We start from the raw sequence: 21,838 nt of genomic DNA on the forward strand, positions 1-21,838 counted from the left end.
CGGTTGTTATAAATACCATTTGACAGACCATAAATGTCAAACTCAAACCATAAAACCCAGCACCTGGGATTTGTCACTGGTCTAAGGAAAATGGCAAGAATGTCACCTGAAATGTTACTGTACTATTGTTTATCTCACAGAGCGCAGATGACTTTATTGTTGATCATAATGCCCTAGTGCATCTTAAACCTCGTGACTGTGCATAAGAAACCAGGGCTATTACAGGACAAGTTTTTGATTAGCATAGAGTGAAAACCCCAGAAACATTCCCCTGTAAGTGTCGGAGCAGCCAGACAGGCTTCATGCTGATTTGTTGATAAGGAGTTTGGTGGCAGAACAAGACGTGGTCTCTCTGAATAGTATGAGGATAAAAATATGGGAGAGTACAGTAAAATAGAGCGCACAAGTAAACAACTTTCAATGACACAACATCTCTACAGATCTGCCACAGTGCATTTCAAATGAATTCATGTTTATACCAACAAATGGGGTTGGGGGCTTGGACACCACAGCCGAGGTAAAAGGCCAGTGGAGGTCAGTCCAAAGTAAACTTTCATCCTCTAAGGAATTACCAGTATGTTGCCTAGCTACATTTTCTAGAGCAGTATATTTTGGTCTATTTGTATTTAGTTGCATTTTCATCAGTGTTCCCCAAAGCAGCTACTAATCTTTAGCAAACAGCAGTAAGAGAATAAGTAGACTTAATAGTAGCAAAAGCAAATCAAGACATGTTTTAAATCAGATGAGAAGGAAGATTGAGTAATTATGATCACAACACAATCAGTTGAACTTTATCAACTTAGTATGGAAACTAAATATTGACTTATTACTGGGCATGTCCCCATCACGTTTTTGGCCCTGATCCCAATCAGAGTCCTTTGATATTGGGTATCTGCCCAAACAAGGTCTAATCCAATACTTATATTTACATTACTTAAATGTGGGTAAGTAGACTTTGCATCTGATACATTGAAATAGCATGGCTCTAAACTGACTAATCTCACACACTTTGTTTTCAATTAGAGTATGAGCAGAGTATCATCTGCATAAATAATTATTTAAGATTTGTGTTTAAAACAAAAAGATTTAGTTTTCATTCATTTTTCATTCATCCAATCATTGCATTTGAAATTAGTTGCAGATCAAAACTAAAAACTAACCAACTAACTGAAATAATCAAAAACTAACTTAATTATCCATAAGTCATTAATTGAAAAAACCAACCACTCATTTGTTTCAGCTCATGGATATGAAGATTTTCTGCTTTTCTGTATTTTATATGATCGTAAACTTTATATCTTTGGGTTTTGAACTGAAAATGAGCAATTTCAGTTAAGCACCTTTGAGTCTGGGAAATGGCGATGGGCATTTTCCACTATTTTCTGAGGTTACAAAGTGAATAATTGAATTGAATTGGCCGGAAGGTGTTTAAGAGATACTGTTTGGAATTAAATTAGAAGCAAACTGAGAGTCAATTGGGTAGCATAGATGGAAAGATGGAAAGTGAGATAGTGTAGATAGATAGATGGATAGATAAGTACATGTTCGTAGGTTAATAAACCTTTGTCCAATCTTATTCATTTTTGCGTCTGGGTCAGGAGGCAACAAAGTCTTCCTTCTCTGTTTCTGAGAGTTTCAATTAAGCAGCAAGGTAAGAAGCGAGAGAGCCGGCTGCTGTGTAATGAGCGGGGATCACTGAGGGGCCTGTGTGACAGGTGACGGGGCTGTTTAGATGAGACCGGATGCTGATGGTCAGGTCAGCTGTGTCTTACCGTGGCCTGCTGCTTCTCTGCTCTCTCATTTGCCTCATCCAGCTGCTTCTGCAAGGCTGCCTGGAGGGACTTCATCTCCTCTCTGTCAAGCAGGAGGGAGGTGAGAAACACTGTTAGCACATCATCCTTACACCCTCAGAAGCCTCCACCACTATGTCACACAATGGCTTTCTTAAATGTACCAGATGGTCAAGAGCCATTTTGCACAGAAACTGATTTGTGTAAAGCAATTTTCAAGTTTATTGTCTTCGGTTGACCTCCGCTGAGGAAAGAAAATAAAACAGAAGTTTATATGTGTTGTTATCTGTTATATTGGATTAAATGAAGTTCATGCCATTTTTGAGCAGCTATTTTCAGCGTACAAAAAAACAGAGCTATAAAGTATTTAAATGTGCATAAGAGTAGAAGTTGATTTGGTCAAAGAGTTCAAGTGAAGTGTGTTAATTATGCCAAGCAGTTTGTAAACAAGTATATCGAATAAATATTGTGATTTCAAATTTCACAAATTTAAGAATTAAAAAGCACAAATCTTGTTTGTGACAATCTTTTTAACATCAGCTTTAACATCATCATTAATAAAGATGCAGCAATGCAACCATTAACATTTATTAATCATCCAATTAGCGGATAAATTAGGTATTTGTTGAAGATTTGTTGGTAACTGACTGCCAAACATGATGTAAATTGCTTTTGTTGATTTGTTCAAGCCTTGTTTAATCTTTTCCTCCTTTAAATTAACTGATTTGTCTCATTGTTTTCCTGTGACTTCAAAACATTTGTTTTCTGCATTCATTTTTCTTTAAGTTCAAAAACTATTTCACATTTATTAATCGTTTATATTACCCTGATTGAATTCAAAAGCTCAGCTGCAGCCAGTTTTTCTTTAGATATATAGCTGGTAATCCCTGAGATAATGCATAGTTTAACAAACACACACCAAGACAAGCATCGTAACTGGAAAGGTCTACTTGATTCTAGGTCAATAAGGAGATGTATATATACATATATAGTGTTTATTATTCATTATGTAGTATTATGTAGTAGCCTACAAGCAATTGGCACGCTCTGCACTGATTTTATGCATGCTGTATGAAGACTGGTGCTGCATTCGTTATGTGTTTAACATAAATGTTAATACATTAAGATGCAATGGGTATTTCAGTGCCGTTTGATGCTCCTGTGAACAGACAACATCAATGCACGCAGAATTATGAATCAAGTGGGCAAGTGATGTGGGTCAGTGGTTTCAAAAACACTTGCAGAAATCACATCACAATACAGCCTAGTTAAATTAGAGATAACAGTCTATTTACTGTTTACAAGCAAGGCGGTAAGTTTAAAAGTACTGACATGGTCATAGTTGGCTGGTGGTGCGGCAAAGCGGCAGTATCTTTTAAGACAGTACACCAGCACTCAGTGTTTGTGTGGAAAGGATCTCCTCCTATATTTGAAATGCCAGTGGTCTTGTCTCTTGGCATAAATTCAGCCTAGCAAACATTTTTTGTTCACAGCAACCAGCCAACCACCACTGCTTTGGCATTTCATTTATATTCCCATCTCCTGCATCCAAGACTTGGAAACGTTTTGTACAAACAAGATCAAAACTGCCCAAACTGACAAAAAAAAGAGCACAGTGAATGTGAGATTGCCATACTGTGAAGGCACGGAGCAGTGAGCATACGACAAGTCAGTGCAAAGAGGTTGACAGGTTAAATCACAGCTGAATTAACTGGTTCCATTTTGAAACTTTAAAATGTTACACTTTTACCATCTGCACCTGGTCTGTTGGAAAACCTTGTTGTTGCATTATAGTTTCTTGCAAAAATTATTTTCAGAAAGCAATCAAATCGCTGTTAAGAGTTGTCAAAAGTAAATGACTTGCAATGAATCACCTGTCTGCATCTGCAATGATGGAGTCAGCTAGTAATCACACTTGGCAGACATGGAACTCCAAAGGTGGATTAATAACACTTTGAAAAAATTGTTGCTCACAAATGCTTGCGAGGCAACATAGAGCTGAGCTGCTGCTTTATGGTTTTTAGCTTGATGACATGTCAGAGCTGCCCCGGACTGGAGATGGGCTATTGATTGGCTATCAAGATACTGCACACAGGAGGCTGGACTTCAATCAGGCTGACATTTCAGAGTGCACCGAGGCCACAAATGACTGCTAATCATTAACAGTCTCATTACACACAACATTAATCAGACAATCCTAACAGGTAATGCACTGTAGGTAAACACTTTTCCAGCTTGCCTGCAAAAAGATAAAACACTAAATCACAAATGCTTGATGTGCTTTTTCTCAAAGTGAAGACAGGTACATTCTTTTCAAATATACAAGAAGGATGTCAGACTGGATTATACATTATCCACCTGCTTCTGTGTATAATGCCATGTATAAACAAATTGGGCAATGCTTTAGGATAAGCAACATCAATAACAGTGAATGAGCCATTATTTAAAGTCCTGAAAGTTTATTTAGTCCATCAGCTTCTTGCTATAAGCCATTTGACTTTCTGTCAAAGGTAGAACACTTTGGTTTATTTCATATGTGAGATTTCTCTTACTTTTTTTTTCCCTTTGAGCTCTTCTCAGTAGTTTGAAGTGGGTTGGACTCTCAGTTGGATAAAGGTGATGTTGTTGATGTAGGGTTGGTTGTGTTGCCAGGCAACTGTCAATCAAATATGGTCAGGCCACAGACCAGATCAGACCAGGACAGTTATATACGTCAGGATATTTTTGCTTTACTTTGATTGCTGCTTATTTACTTATGATTATTAGACATTAAACAGATGCGAAGTGGGAGGAGCTAGCAGATTCTGTATTTTAATACTGTCAGTGATACAGTATTCTGAACACAGAAATATGAGACTCTCTCAGATAATGAAGCGATCTGTTTCAACTTCACTTCTGAGAAACCATGGTTTGTCTTCAGTTTGGCACAGTGGACAGTTGGAAATATTACAACACCCGTGAGCTTCAGCCACTGTTGCTATGGAGAAGAGGCCACTCAGAGGCACGAATCAGACCAGTAGTGAATTCTCTGAACATGTTGTCGCTCTAATCCGTGAACACAACACAGCACCATAGTTACTCAATCCATCCAAAACTAACCCAGAATCTAAAAGTTAATTGATTCAAGCTGCAAACTGTATTGGTTGTTCTCTCAACACAGTAACCGTTTGCTTCCACCTGCTGTCAGCGATGCACATATAAGAATTTTAACATCAGTGATTGGATGTTTCTTTATAAGATGCACCCTGGAAGTGGTATTTAATGTCCACCCTGAAGTTTCTATGTATCCAAGTTTTATCTGTGACTTTTCATTGGAGAACCTGATATTTTCCAACATAGGTGGTCAATCTTTCTTATTGCTAATTTGACTGGGAGTGTTTAATGCCCATCAAAGCCAGAGAAGAGCTCCATGACATTGTCTATGGGAAACCTGGGTTCTCTGAAATAGCTCCTCTCACAACTCTGTTTGAGAAATACTTAAGATTTGAGGCAAATTTTGAGGCAGGCAGGTTTTATCATGTATTATATGTATTATTGCTAACATAACACTTAATTGATGACAAATGTGATTATTATGATGTTGAGAGAAAAAAAAATCTCATGCCTTAGATTTGAACTAGCCATTACTGATATTTAGGATGAATTCCTAACCTACATTTTTGGACATTGGTGATTACTGATTGTAACTCATGTCTAAGTCATTGAGGTTGCCTCACTTTACCTCTGTTTGTGGCTGAGCTCCAGGATCCTCTGCACATCCTTCTTGGCCACTGAGTCATCGTTTTTCAGTGTCTAAAAGAGAAAAGGCGACACTGTTTTTCTCCAGGAAAGACACAGTTGTGTTACATGAAAAACTCCAAAATGAGAATTATTTCAAAGCACTCACAAAGCACCCATACTGTATACAGTTTCTTTGAACTGTTTTTCAAAATGTACCCAGGTTTTCAGGGCTGCAAGTTCCTTCAAGCGACAGTCAAAGGCTTCAGTGTTAACTATGAGTCATGGGCGAATACTATAATGCAATATGAAAAGCACCACAATAGTAAAATAACTGAAGCGAATATTATAAAATGAAATAGCAGATATAAAATGCTGTTGATGCCCCAAAAACTTTAACAGCCCATAACAAGCTGGTGGTGAATGTCTTCTAAAAATCCTGACGAAGACACAGGCAGACGCACAGATTGGGTTCCACTGGCGCCTAAGCACCTGCCTGATGGGTAATTATGGATTAGTCAGGTCTCTGATTGCCCTACAGGTCCTCTAAGATATTTTTTATTTGTTATGAGCTAAACTGAAATTCCCAGACAGAAAATGTGGACTCAGAGGGAGAGATAGCTTCTCTTTAAATTATGCTTGAAGGTGATATCTATGGCAATTAGCACCACATTTCCATAAAGCCTGTTTCCTCCTGTCACAGAGGAGATGTTTCTCCTCCTCCTCAGCTCCTGTTTTTACTTCATGCACATTTCTGCGGAAGAAGAAGGGGAGCCAGTGTCTGCTCTCGACAAAAGAGGATGTATTTTAACTTCAGATAAGCTCATGTGCACTTAATAAACAGCTTGACATTGTAAGATATTAGCTGAGTTACACAAGTCCCTGCATTGTCTCTTTGGTGATATCTCCTTGAATTCAATGATTTGTATCATCTGACACAGGGCCAGGAGAAAGATGGCCACTTTTCTTCTCCTCCCTCCACAAAAAAGGATGACAAAAACTCAGGCCACAAATTTTTACATGCCTTGTTTTGTGCTCTGAAAACAGGCTTGCTGTCACACAACAGTTGGATACACTTCCAGTTTCAAGTTTGGATGCCAGAAAACTTCAAATACACATTTTGATCATTTTCCAGAGCAGAGCATGGATTGGTGAGTAGAGAGGTGCATTCAACAAGACTTATTAAACAGATGTAGTATTTAGTATTTACACCATGGTCTCTGCTGCAGTGAAGCTTAAGTGATGTCTCTGACATGCAAGTCGCTTCGGATAAAAGCGTCTGCCCAATGACTTAATGTAAATGTAACATGACAGAGAGGTGTGGCTTATAATCTATCACACTAATCAACACACATTATTTTAATTTTCTCCCTCTTTGTTTGCTGTGTTTATTTTATTTACCGGATTTCAGTGTTGTGATTAAATGGACTGTTTAACAAAGTTAAATATGAAAGACAGAAAACAAGAGGTGGCTAAGTCTTGAATACAACTTTGAGATACTACTTTTTTTTTTTTTTTATTCACCACTACTTGCATTACTTTGAGTCATAAAGCAAATCATTTAATTTTGCACCAAACCTGGCCCAGTGTTACAGACTGTAAAATGCAGTGTAAAGCCTTCTGTAGTTATAAATCTATGGTTATAAAGTGGATACGGGGCTAATACGTCAGCGTGCTATTGTTATACTACTGCTTTCATTTTGAAAAACATCCCCTCAGGTTATATGACATTGAATTTAAACCACAATAGAGATACTTTTAACTTATGGGCAAATGTCTTGTGGTTATTTTTCAATCCAAATATTTGCCAGTGCTCCCAGATAGGTGCAGAGGAGGAGACCTCCTATTCTTGTACTAGCTGCTTTGCAAGATCTCACCTGGGAGCCACTGCCAAGAATAAATTCCCCACCACCAAAAGTTTAATTATTAGGGTTGCTGACCTGCACCTAGAGGGCAACTCATTAAAACTATAAACACTTGCTCCGTCAAATCTTTCCATAAATAGTAAATGCTTCCCCCTGTTGATGTGATTCTCTTTTAAAAGTTGATGATTTTTATGTAGATGATGTTTTCCTCCCTGAAGAATAGATTTGTTCTGCATCACACTATTTCAAATCTAACCCAACCTCTGCCCTGCCCAGCGTGCTGGCTGAGGGCCCAGGGTGAAAATAGATGCCAACCTAGCTAGCCTGGAGTGAGCAGACATCAAAGCCTGCCCTGGGGACCATGGTAGCCAGACTACATGAGCTTTTTCCACACACATGGGACATTTCTCACATACACGTACAAATGCAGAAAAAGTATGCATGTCATTTGTTTGATTATTGATTTTCTGACAATTCTACTGGCCCAGAAAAGTTGCCTAAGGCCTAAAAAACATCAACACCCTGCGAGGAGGAAACAATCACTGAGACTGCAGCTTGGGGAGTGTTGCGGAGAAACGCGGGGCATCTGGCACCCAGGGTCTAAATGTCCAAGAGGGAGGCATGTTTTGCAAAATCACTGTCGTGTACACTAATGAGACTGAAAAATAGCAAATGATTAAAATATCTGAATGTATGATTGAGTCTCTGTTCATTTCTTGTCATTGCCAAGAACCATAATGAAGTTGACCTAAACTGACTGGTGGGAAGTCATGTGCAGTGTCTGGCACTGAGATAATTGTGTTTTGTGAAATCCTCACAGAATTACAATATCTACAGTTATAATAAGGTACATTACTTGATAAAATGTCCATGACCAGTAGCTGGCAGAACCAACAGATACCTCCCTTTGCAACAGGGATAATAATCCCCATTATCATCCACCTGAAGTTGTCTTATAAACCCATTTTATTCTTACTTTATGAGAAATCTAACTCACTGTAGGAATTAGTGTTTATATTTTTGCATCTTTGTTTTCAGGCTTAATTTCATGAGGGCAACATTTTTCAAAACTCTCCAGCACACATATGCATGTAAAGTAGGGTTTGGGTGAAAACAAATAGGCCTTTAAATGACAATGTGTTGCATTTTTATTGAAAAAAAAACAAACAATCAAAAAAAACTTAACAGAAGCCTGCATCTCATCAGAACCACAGGTTTGTTAACATTCTGGTTTAAAATTACTTCCTTTCAGAATAAATGTGTGCCATTAATTAATGAGGGATACAGTTAAAGACAGGAACAGTCACAACTTGGGTTTAATTTTTGCAGCTCAAGCCAAAGGTTATGATAACATTGGTTATGATAACAAAAAAATGGGGGAAAAAAAAAAAAATGGACCCAAGGTGTCCGGGATCCATAAGGGTGCTATTTCCCTTCACGGCACTGGTAAACTGGGAGTGCACACAACTATGGTCTGTAAATTGTATGGATGTTTACAACATGCAGCGCAGGTTGTAATTTAACTGGCAGCTTTTGTTGTTTTTCTGCCAGGTAAATTTAAAGAACCCGGGGGCTTTGTTTAAATTGTACCCCTTCAGACAGTGATGTTGTCCTGTTCCCGCTACTCATTAATTACTTTGGTGTTAGAACTGACAGAACCAATGGCTAGAGCGACAAAAAGAAAAAAGTTTTTTTTTTTAGTGACTGCACCCAGTGTGATAATGTGACTCGCTCTGCCAATAATTTATAATAAAAAGTGCTTTTTGAACACCCAACTGTCATGTTAGGTCTGGACAAAAGTGCAAGAAACTTTTACCTTTCAAGCCAGTGCAGCTCTGATTTTCCTCTCCCTGTTTGTGACTGGTGTTTTCATTTCATTAGTAACAGCTTTTGCTCACTAGCTTACTAATTGATCTGCATTTCCAACTGTGTGTCGCTTATTCAGTGACTGCATTTCCAGTACCACATCACAAGCGTAACAATGGGTGGGCGCTCTAAATTGAAAAACATTTGCACATTAATATTTAACAACAGCGAGTCGCTATACAGCAGACTGATTGAAAAAGAAGTGATAAGAGTCATGGCTTTTCCAGTCATCGAATGGCTGGAATTGAGGTTGGAAAATTACTTCTGGCGCAGAGCTCATGGCCAACTAAGCAATGTAACATTGCTGAATCTTTCAAAGAGAAACAGTAAAAATCCAACCTGAAGGTTGCCTTTTATGCTGTCCAGCTCCTTTGATGTCTTGGAGAGCTGGTGCAAGATGCTGCTTCGTTCACTGAAGACTTCCTTTAGCTTCTTTTCCAGCCCATCATAGCTTTGTCTGTTGAGAGAATGAGAGAGTGAGATTTGACTATTAAACGTCTGCCACTGACTGAGAGGATTCACTCTTTATTTGCACCCTTGGGAGGAAGAGGTGTTTTAAACTGGATTAAAAGCACCATCGTTAAAGCTGAAGGGTAAAGCAATAGGGGAGAAAACTAATATCTACTCAGCACAGTCTTTGGATGAATAAAAGAGAGAGAGAAAAAAAACTTCTTTTCCTTTCAATCAAACAATTTAGTGAAGGTTTGTTTTACAGAGATAGGTCTTTTGACCAGAGGTATGCCCCTGCATTTCCATTTAAATATTCATGTATTTCATCCAATTATTAAGGGAAAAATTCTACGGGGCACATTTGTTAAATCCTGTTTTTCTCTTTGCAAAACTGAACTCCAATTGAATGGCACTGCAGAGGCGTTCTTGTCATTTATTATGGAGCTTCCAGAGAGGCAGATATTACTTCACAGCATCTTTGCATGAACTATAGCCATAATATTTTTTTTCTTTCTTATTGTAAATGACGTAGCGTAATCCTGACAGAGTAATGCACTGAAGAACTGGGCACAAAGAAGACCTGGGTACAAAAACAAGACTTTAAGGGAGCTGGTGTAGCTTAAGTGAACGGGCTCAAGGGCTAAGACAGTTTAGGAGTTGGATAACCTTTCATTTAACAACTTGCTCCCCTTTTTTACCTCTTACATTGACAGGATAAGAATTACAACTTACGTGTGCCCTTCGACTGGCTGACACATATCTAAAAACTGGAAAATCTATTTTTCATTTAATCTAACATCCTTGTTTACTGACTCAAGGACAGCAACAACAACTCCTCTGGGAGGTGTTTGAAATCAAATATATCTCAATGTGGTTACTCTGCTAACTAAAGCGCCTAGGGGTCCTAAATTTTCCCATAAAGCCCATGAATCTGATTACTTTGATGATCCCTTGAGTCATCTAATTGTAATTGTTTATAATAGCAGTCACAAAAGAGCCCATCCACCCTTCTCTGCAGAAAGAAGGCAGTGGAAATGTAAAAGGAAAAGGCCATGTCCCATAATGTAATCTTAATTATAGAAGTGGAATCAACCTGTGCAGAGTTATTTTTTTCCTGTTTGGACAAGGTGTGTTTATCAGGACACAAATTGAGGTCTGCGAGTAAAATGGTCCTGCCTCACTCTGTGATCCTCACTTGCCCCCATTTTACTTTGGCCATTGCTTTGCAACTTGGCTGCTGTAAAAAAAACAAAACAAAAAAAACCCCAACTGATTTAACAACAAAATTGCATTCTGGGACAACGAGTGGCTCAAAGAATGAAGCTATTTCATTCTTCAAAAGGCATCATACCATTATATGAGAATTAATTTGAGAATGATCTATTGAGGTTAATAATCTGCATACAGATGCCGCAGAGGATGACTTGAACAAGCTGTAGTAGATTTAAATTCAAATTAGTAATAGATAGGTACAGTAAGATGAGTGGGTGACCATAAAAATGAAGACTTTCACAAACATTTCACATCTGTCCAAAACACAGATCCCTAACAGTACATTGAGAATAAATAATTGTACTATAGACTTTATAATCAGTTATGATCCAGACAAACCTGTCTCCTAAATATTATGTTAATATACTAATATAAACATTTATCAGTGGGGTTAAGGATTCAAATCCTGCAAGGTTAAACATGACCATGAAGACATTTATCTTGCTTTAGTTGCCACAAGCAGTTATTATACAGAAATGATTGCAAATGAAATATGTTGTCAGTGAAGTTTTTGTTTAAATCTTCTATATAATAATTTAGCAACATGACAGAAAAAAAACTAAATTTTGGCAGGGAAACTAGTTGTATATTAAAATAATTTTAGGAAAGGGGGTTGTTTAAAAGGTAAACCCAATTGAAGTTTAAAATCTGGAACCACGGATAAATAAATAATAAAAGCACATACCGACACAGCTTGTTAAAACAGATCTTAATGTTTTTGGGTTTTTTTTTTCCTCCACAACAAAATTCAAAAGATCAAAAGGATTCTCTCTGCTTACTTCCTTATGTAATCAGAAACACCAAATGACAACAGCAGCTTCGAGCAAAGCATATGCACTTGATATAGCTGAATAATTCCTTGCTAAACACTTGCTGATAGTCACGAAAATTTCTCACTTAGCTCCCACTTTTACATGAACGCATGCTTTTTAATAATAGAGTCTGGTTGACCATTCCTCACATATGAGGTCCAAAGGAAAAACAGAAAACTGAAACGCTCGTGGATGGAGCCGAGTGCTGCCACATTATTCTGAATCCATGGCTTCGTTTCAACCTGGGCCGTATTCCAAAAGCCCTGCACACCCGATGTCATAGATCCCAGCAACAGATCATACACAATAACACATAAATCACTAATAGAAAAGCAACACCTGGGAAATAAATAAATAACATGCCATACTGAATCCCACACATGACTTGCCACCATATGGCATTGGCGAGAAATTTATTGCAGGTCCATGCACCAGGGAAAGATGGGGTGAGAGATTCCTCCCCGTCTGCCATATTATTCATTACCCAATGCAATAGGCCCTTGGGTATCTGTGAAATGAATAAGACGCATAATCTGAAGCCCACTGACACAGAAATCATCTATATCACGAGGTTCTTAGATAAAGTCTGGATTTTTTTCCCCCACCCAATCCTCTATAAATTGCTCATTACAACAAACAAATGGTAACAGCTGCATGATTGCACCATGACTCCTTAAGGGTCCAGTGTTCTAACAGCCTCCTCCCAAACAAAGATCCCCCTTTTTCCAAGGCAGAGAAATGTGATAATGACGACCAGCATACCAGACAAAACGGCTTATGATCAGAAATGGCACCACCAGGCACATGGCCGTGGTGATGAGATAATGAAATCTTTCATCTCAAGACATCTGCAGTTTGAAATCAATCCCCGGCTGTCTTCACAACACTTATCAAACTCCCAAGACTCAGAAGGAGACATCATTTATTGAATCTGATTATTCAGGACAAATATTTCCTTACCCAGGGAGTCGCAGCAGGTCTCTTGAGTTATATGAGGCTGACCCTGCAGTGTGAAATAGACCTACTGAGGCCAAAGGAAATGCCACTGAGCACTACAGTTAACATCCGAGCTGTAGCTCAATAAAGAAAGCCAAGGCCGTGTCGTCTGGTCTCAGAGAAAATTGCAGGAGCTCATGGTCCACTTTTGACGAGTGCAGGCATGGAAATCCTGCTGGAGCTGGAGCTTCTATCTATGAGAGAAGGGCTCATAACAACCTTGATAAGACCTGGATGTGTGGGCTAGTTTGTGTGTGTCTCACTGAAACCCACCACTTGTCATTACATTAACTAAAATACATTTCCCAAACGTGCCAAGGCATACATTGTCACAGTCACTACCCTGCAGCGAACATTAGTAGGACTGAAGCTGGAGGTGAAGTGATGAGCGCAGAAAGCAACCCATAGTGAACAGTGGGATTTTTATGAACATGGTCAAAAAGAGTATTAGTCACCTACTCTCACTATCCACTGCCGTCAGAGTAATAGTGATACCACCCTGCACACATCTATCTCAACACTGAAGGAATGATTGTCTGATGTACACTATTGTAAACCGGCGGTGCGGCTACACCTACACGTTTTTCTTTCATCTTTATTTATTTATTTATTTCGTCTCCATCTCTTTTGTGTGCTGTTATACTTTTTATTTGCTGTTGGGAAGCCTAGACTGGGGAATCATTCATCTGCCTGTGTTGTTTGTTCTGTTGACACTGAAATAAATAAATAAATAAAAACGACTGAGTTGATAGCAATCACAAGGAGATAGCTCCTTATATGTAGAGACCAGTAAAACTCAGCACAAGGACACTGAGGATATCATCCAATATCTTCTTCCTTAGCATTAAGCTGCAGTGAAAATAATCCGGAGCTCAGTGTGTTAGCAGGTTGAGTAACCTAATGTCTGCCCCTCCCCAACATGAACTCACACTGCTATTTTTGGAAAATTTGCAGGAGACAGTTGGCAGTTCAGACAAGGACAAATTAAAGGATTCCCCTAGGCTCGGTGTCTTTGGAGGCCCCTCCACTACCAGACCTGTTATTTTAATACCCACCCACAGCCGAATCTAAGCCCTATCAATCATTCTTTCCACGTCAGATCCACACATAGTCCAATGACCATAGGAAATATGCAGCCAAGAATCTGTCATTTTAAGATAAGTGTCGTTCCTCTTGAAAATGAAACAAGTTACTTTCCAACCTGAGTAAAATACCACCTCTCTTACTTCTCTGTCATCTTTGGCTTTGTGATTTAAGGTGGTATTACTGAAACATACATTATCCAAAATGTCACACAGTTTTTACCCAAATCAAACTAAATTGTCCATCTAGCTCTTTTAACAAAACAGGACTTGTAGCTGTCATGTCCGTGCCTTCATTTAAATTCCCTTTCTTTATTTTGCAACAACCTTTTCATTGCTCTGGTACCATACTGCTCAGTATATTTTATAGCTTCATTAGCAGCAATTTATGTAACCTCACTTAAAAAATCTGAATCACATGAGATATGATGTTATTTAGTCCAAATAAATAAGTGCTGCTTGACAGGATCAATTCAGGGCAAGTCTCATAAACAAACTCTGTTTCCCTTGAAGTTTACTCCCTAAGTGCTGTTGGGATGCCTTGCAGCCTATTTCTACCCCTGCTCCGCTGTCCCCTGCATCCTGGTTTGTCAGTTTATTTATTAGAGTCACCAAATATAGCACACAGAGACGGAACACATGATTGCCCATCAGTTATTACAGCAATCTTGTAATAATAAGCTGGCCTTCTTGCAAAAGCATCATTTGTCCACAGACTGATAATCATCACATGTACTGGCATTAACACAATTCAACTCTACAAATACAAGTTGTACAGTATTTACTGTAATGTGTTTGTGGATGAGTTGAGATTGAAGTATGAATTTGAATGTGGAAAAACATAAGTTGCATTAACATGAAGTCTCATTTTTTTTTCTTTCTCAATATTAGGTGAAAACAAAAAGTTAGCGAACAGTGGTAGGGCAATAGATCTTTTTGCACATTATTGCACATTTGGTTTCTTGCCAGGAGCGGGTGGTGGTGATTGTCGCTTGACAAGAGCTTCGGCCATCATTGCGTTTACAAGACAAGAGGTTATAATACGGTCTCTGAGCAGTGCTACTTCTTCAGGGCAGATTGGAGGCCACAGTGAGTCGCTATCGGAAAGTGTCAAGGCAAGCCAGGGCTAGCTGGTTAGCATGCTAACTTATGTGCACAAAAAGACTTGATAGAGACAAGAGTTAACATTGGTGTTGCTTTCCATCACTGGAGATAGCTCTTGGTCAGTAAAGGCACGAAGTCTGATGCTGAGCTCGTAATATTTCTTTAGACAAACAGCTACTAATGCTAATGTTGGCTATGTAGCAATAGGAAAACTTACAAATAGCTCCTTTAAAAACCGTCACACGTGTATTAAGTGAACATATGATGAAAGTGGATATAAATGATTGCGACAGTATTCATGAGAGGGTCCATTTACCATTAATTCCAAGTCTTGGACTTGAAAGTGAAAATACATTACAAACACACCATGCCATGTCCGTAATTGTGGGATCGCAGTTTAATGTTCAATATTTTATAAGGCAGCAGCTACAGAAACCAACAGCTGCTGAGCACAAAAGGAGTTTATTTGTCGTCATGAAGATCACGGGCAGAGAACAGTTTATGTGGTACCCCCAATTTCAGGCTGGATTAATTATGCCATTATGAGGGGGCAAATAAATAGTTGTAATAAGGGGGATTGCCCAAGGCCTGTCAGTGAATTAATATGTTCCTCTAGCAGAGCATGACCACCATCCAACATCTGCAACAACAGTCAGTCATGTTTACCAACTGTTGTATAAACATCGCAGACAGCAGGGAATATTAATTGCATGCATGTCAGGAGATGTCTGACACTAAATCTTCTGTAATTGTTTAGTGGGGGGATTGATGAAACAACCAAAGTAATGTACTGACCTTGAATGCCACAATATTTCAGGAAATCTATGGATGTAAACTCAAATTTTCACTGGAAAGTTCATTGTCATTTTTTTTAAATTGTAGCTGATGTTCCCCTGAGAGACATGTATCTTTGCTTAATTAATGAATAGAAACACTTCAGTTAAAGTGATGCCTGTTTGTTTTTGTTGTAGGAAAATATTAAGTGATTATATTTTTTGTTTAATCTTGCATGAATGTAGCCTCCATCAAGGATATGACAGACTTTTTATGTGCCCAACAGCACCCCAAATTTCTAATATGTCCTGGCTCACTGTTGATATTTGGGAACTTATGAACACTGTTGGTCACTTAAGGTTATAGTTAGTTAAGCTTTTGTACCTACATCATCTAAAAACCTTTCCAGCAATTCTCAAAGCTCGAGAAATATGTGATTTTACTCATGGTAATGGGGCCATTTCATTTGGTCGCCTGTCAATGATGTGATATCCCCTGTGCTCATGTATCAGTGTTGTGGTTGCCTGCCAGAGGCTCAGATTGGCTTTATTTGTTGTTTCTATCAGTTTTTAGTCTCCTGGTCCATCTGTTATGGAGAGGAGGACAACTCTGTGGAAGATTCATCTCCTGGTAAAAACCTCCTGAGTGTCTGGTTCATTAGTTATCAGAGAAACAATAGAAACAAAGGTTAGCAGCAGTCTCAGCTTCCAACCCTTACCTCACGTCTCATGTCCACAATATCGCGTCAGTGAAACACTGACTTTAAATGTGAAATTGCTTTATTCAGTGTCTTTACTGGTTATGATCAGCTGGTCTGTTTGTTTTGGAGAGAAGGAGATCTCTGTGGATAATTCAGCTCCAGGTGAAAAATCTCCTGAACGTCTGATACTGAAGAAATCCAGACCAGGAGAAGCTGCAGCAATGGTGGCGAAGACAGTAACTCCCATGATCCCACACTATTTCACAATGTCTTTTGTTATTGTTTTGATTGAAAGAACCCATAGCAGCAGAAGTTAAATGTGTTTAACCAAAATGTGGTTATGCATTTGAAAGAAAACCATCTTGTGTCTTTACGTGTGTTACTGTCTCCATTCTTTGCACTGATGTAGGGTAATTCTGTGTTTTTGATGAGTATAATTACACTATGGGATACCCTCTTGAGTATTACTGCAGTACTGTAGCGCATACACAATGTCACTAACACTGTAATTGTTTCTTTTTCAGTCCTACTAATAAAAGGTTCTGAAAATAAAGAATGGGTTTAACGTTTTAGTTGAGTTTTAGGTTAAAAAAAATAATAATAATTGTTTGTAGAATAATGATATTATATAAACTGATAAACCTGAGCAGCAAAAAAAAATGAAGAGTTCCAAAATAGATGCATTAAAATGTCAATCTGATCATATAACTCAAAATAATGATTTGAAAACAAGTACCATCCAGCAACGAGGGCCTGGATGCGCCTGTATTTATCATTTAGACAGATGAAATTAAAGTAGTGTAAACCAATTTTACACATGAGCAATAAATGCAAATATTCTGCAACTTTCACTCTTCCTTGAATTATAGGGTGGAAATTGAGAGCATTCAGAGAAGAAATGAGTTGAGTGTGTTTGTGTGGAGAGGATTTTGACCTCTGGTTAATTATGTAACCTGTTTTTTTTAATTTTTTTATCCTTTTGTCAGGCTGTGTTTGAGCAGTCGATATAAAATTACAGTGGTAGTGATCTGTGATATGAGAATGACGTAAGATCCCTCCAGTTTCTCATGCTTGAAAAGTGAGTCCCTCTAATTTGTTCATCACTTAAGTTATGTAATTTTCCACCAAGGGAGGTTTAAGTCATTGAAATAGAAATACTTTGCATATTAGATGAATAATTCAATGATTACTCGCAGGCATTTTTCATGCATAAGTAGATGCCAATTGCTTTCCCTCGACATTTAACACTATCATTCTCTTCGTGTGCTCCGAAACAATGCTGCTTCTAGACAGATAGGTGCTGTGTAGCAAAAGGAAATACAGCTGTCAAAACAGAAGGGAAATGAAAACAATGAAATAAATAAATAAATAAAACACCACAGAAACGTGAAACTTAAGCTTGTGAAAATATAATGAAGCAACTTAAAAAAATCCGGTAACCAATAGTGTAATACTGACCTGAAATTTATAAATGGAAAATCACAGAATTTGTGTTTGATGAATATAAATAATAATTTCTCTCTTTGCCTCTTGCTCAGTTTTACCTTCAGCCACACGTAAAGAGGAGAGTAAAACCTCAGTGTATTCCTTTATTTTCTGCTTGGTTTGAGCTCATCAGACAATCAGACTCTGCTCTCTCTGTTGTCATGTACGATCCAAATCATTTTCACAGTGACATGAAACCCTCTTAGTCAAACTATTAGTAAGCCTGGCAAAGCTGCATTTAATATAAACTTAACCAGGTTGCTGCCACAGCCCCCTTTTTCCTGGCTAATTACATATTTATATATTCCTAAATTTGCCTTTGCAGGGATGCTGATCCTCTGCTTCTTTGTCTTTCTTTATCCTTATATATGATGTAATGATGTTGATGTGACTCATTCTGTCTCACTATGGTGAAATCTCTCATCTAAGGACCTATATCACACAAATTACAGCCTTAAAAGCATCCCAGGGACGTCTGACGGTTGCCGGCTTCCATTAAATCTAGGATTTGAGTGTATCTAATGTAATTATGCCCATCCTTGCTTTTCAAAGCTGTGCAACATCGTGTTTCCAGCTTCAGTAATTGTTGTGCTATAATCAAGCTGGATTGAGCTTGGACTTTTTTGTTTACTCTGAAAGGCACACTCTCCCTCTGCCAGACATCAATGCTTACTGCTACTGCGAACGATAAAACAATCCCTTTTGTGTGGGAGAGCCTCACCTTTTCCCTCAAAGACGTTTTATGGCAACATCTAATCCAGCTTTGTTTCCCATGTTCTCGGAGAACACTACAAGAAACAAGTTGTTTTACACCACAGGCAACATCCTCAGGACATCACTCTGATTTCAATATGGAATTTTCCTATTTTCACTTGTCGGAGCAACAGTGTGAGCTGCAGTGCGCTGTCACAAAAGTGCCCAAAATGAGAAACTGTCAAATTTAACACAAAAGCCCACAAACCTAAAACGATGATGAAGAGTCCTGGACATTATATTATATGTTGTCTTTAATTTCACTCACTAAGATGAGGTAGGGAGAAACACTATGTTATGGAGGTTCCATATAAAGTATTTAATATATGCACTGCATAGTAAAACAGAATAAAACATGAATACGACAAGTAGAATATTGTTTAAAAAAGTTAACTTAAACTCAAAACCTTCAGCTGATGTTAAATATGCATTTGCAGGGTTTACCTTTAAGAACTTGGTTAGTGCTGGTGGTAAGTGCTTAATGGAGGATTTCAGCCATGGGATGACACAAAGCACGTCTTACAATACCTCAGTGTATGATTTTACTTAATGTAAATACCACAGAGCAACTGATCAGCTGGACAATAAGAACTTTAAACCAACTTCAACATGATCTACTGGGTAAAACTTGTGTCCAGCAGGCATTTATTAAACTACCTTTAGCCTCCCCACAACACTGTAAATGCCTGAGCGGTTTGTTTCCACAGTTCCCAACTCGTCTTGTTAACAGTGTGGTGGTTTAACAGTTGCCTTGCTTATTATGATGTTGCATGTGTGATTTAGCAACTTTTCTTTTTGTCCCTGAAGTTTAACACCATAAAAGTGTAATAAATAAGGCTTAAGCTAATGATTCTTTCTTGACCAAATTATCAGTGTGGGCTATAAACTAGCAGGAACATAATGCTAAATTTCCATCTCCATTTTCAAAAACCCAAGGTTTTTAAAGCATTTATTTCAAACTCTAATGAAATGCAGAATATCCTCACAATTGAGAAATGTCTTAAATGATTAATTAGAGCAGTTGCTGATAATTTTTCTGCTGTTCAACTAATTGATTAAAAGGGCTAATTGTGTCTGCTTATAATCTCTCCTGTTCCGTTCTTCATTTGATGCGAAGCCATACACCTCCATTAAAATACCCTGCAGGAGACCCCAGTTTGTGTTGTAATACAATACAATACATTGCTATGGGTTGGCTTTGTGTTTACCCTATATGACACAGGTATAAATTCATAAAGGTGTAATATTACAAAAAAAATGTAGCACTGAAAAAATAGCACTTATCTACCAGGAGCTGTGTTGCTCATCTGACCGCTGGCTAAGAAGTTAGGAACTAGCAACAAGCAGACAGATGCATCTGATCCACATCAAGGGCAATAAGTGAGGCCTCCCCCCAACTTCCAAGTGTCACTCACGGAAAACACAAGAGGACAAGTTAAGCCAAGCAGAGCGGAGCGAGGATTGGGGGGTGGGGGTGGGGGGGTGGGGGGGTGGTGAGGTAGAGAATTTGGAATTGGATGACGGATGTGACTTGATTACTGGTTAACTACCCTGCTGGTGCCACAATCTGATCTGGATGGGAAACCTGCTGGCGGCTGGATTATCAATTTGGAGTAGGGCAAGGTTGTTTGAATCTATTGTTTCATTCCAGGCAGCCTGACAGTTACAGGGCCCCTGTCTTAGGAGTTAGCTCTCTGGCTCTTTCTCCTCAGTGATTTGCCACCTCACAGACTCTCATCATAAAATCTACTATCAAGCTTTTCATCTAATTTATTAGTGCTCTGTTAGTATATTGGTAAAACACCTGCACCTGCCACAGTGGTTTGGTTTTCACACAACCCTGCTGGCCACAGTTCGGACCGACATGATAAAATGCAAACAGTCAAACATGCAAGGAGAAGTTAGCCTTCTCTAACTTTGGAGGATGAATGAGTGTGAAATGTACACATTCATACACTGAAACCCAACGTCAGATGGGGTGGACTACATTTTGGTTTGTGAGTTGACTCACACTCTTACATCTTATCTGGTAAATAAACTTATCATATAAAACATAAATATAATCTGACACAGCTTTACCATGTAGGGTCATAAAAAACTCGAAACATCAAAAAGCCATATGAAAGGCCGGGGTGGGCAATCTGATGATTTTATATCGTGGACGATCTTCCTTTGGCATATGATCTGCAGTTGAATCGTACACATCACATCAACTAAACTACTATATTTAGATATTCAATTTTAAAAGTTCAATAGCTGCTAACCAGTGACTATGATTAATAACTTGTTGATTTAAAGTGCAATCCATTTTTTAACTTCCAAACAGAGAGAGAGAGTCTGAGACCACTTTCCCATTCAAGTGGTCTCAGACCTTTGGACCCCTCTTTACATTTTAAAAACACAGAGTTATATAGAATCTACATTTGTCTTTCAATTTTGTTGATTATTTAAAGCTAGTTTTAAATTTAAATCCATTTGTTAAAAAGGAGAGCTTCAACAGTTTTACACCTCATAATGTTCTTCTGTGACATTGGCAGCATGACGCAGCCTTTGAGAAGAGTTGGATGATGTCTTCTGTGGCTCTGGAGCAGCTTTGACACCAACTGCGTCCTGAACCATTTCCTTTTTCACCCACTGACTGTTCTCTATTAAAACCTAATGCTTGAGTGAGCAGTGGGAAGTGTAGGGTCCTATTTTCTGTTTGTTAATTTTTGAGAGATTAACCCATAATACACAACTACCTGTTAAACACTTAAAATATTGAGATGTTATGTATTTATCTATTTATTTAGACACACCTCCAAGTTCTGCCTCACATATTTTGCTTTACTGAGTTGAGAATGAGCCACTGTCTTGAACGCCCACATGCCTGGATGAGTTTTTTGCTACCTATTATGAAAAGAACACTGCCGTTAGAAGAAGATGTTATAACCTCATGTCGTTTCCCAAAAGCCTACCTACTACTGCAAGTTGTGCATTTTCGTTCCTCCTCTCTCACAAATCTTATTAAATGTGCAGTTTATAAGCTCAGGAAAGCACCACAGTCTCTGGTGGATATTTGTTTGGGTATGTTGTCTCTGATGTTGTTGCTAGTTTTCCACAACTCATCCTCAGGCAAAGAATCAACCTACACAGAAGAGTCGAAGGACTGTGATTTTCTACACACTTACAA

The 21,838-nt window shown here is 38.4% G+C and overlaps 1 protein-coding gene across 2 annotated transcripts in view; it reads right to left on the reverse strand.

The window, feature by feature from the left end:
- The window catches only part of luzp2 (leucine zipper protein 2), a 136,063-nt gene that overhangs the window by 59,813 nt on the left and 54,412 nt on the right, over positions 1-21,838 (reverse strand). For both annotated transcript variants that reach the window (XM_071489349.1, XM_071489350.1), the window contains exons 2-4: positions 9,578-9,695; positions 5,512-5,582; positions 1,773-1,854 (exon numbers count right to left, since the gene is read on the reverse strand). In XM_071489349.1, the coding sequence (XP_071345450.1) occupies positions 1,773-1,854; positions 5,512-5,582; positions 9,578-9,695 (271 nt within the window). The remainder of the gene's footprint in view (positions 1-1,772; positions 1,855-5,511; positions 5,583-9,577; positions 9,696-21,838) is intronic.

The sequence above is a fragment of the Trachinotus anak genome, unplaced genomic scaffold (genome assembly GCF_046630095.1).
Source record: "Trachinotus anak isolate AG129_WGS33_773 ecotype Australia unplaced genomic scaffold, CSIRO_AGI_Tana_v1 ptg000011l, whole genome shotgun sequence".
Taxonomy (NCBI): domain Eukaryota; kingdom Metazoa; phylum Chordata; class Actinopteri; order Carangiformes; family Carangidae; genus Trachinotus; species Trachinotus anak.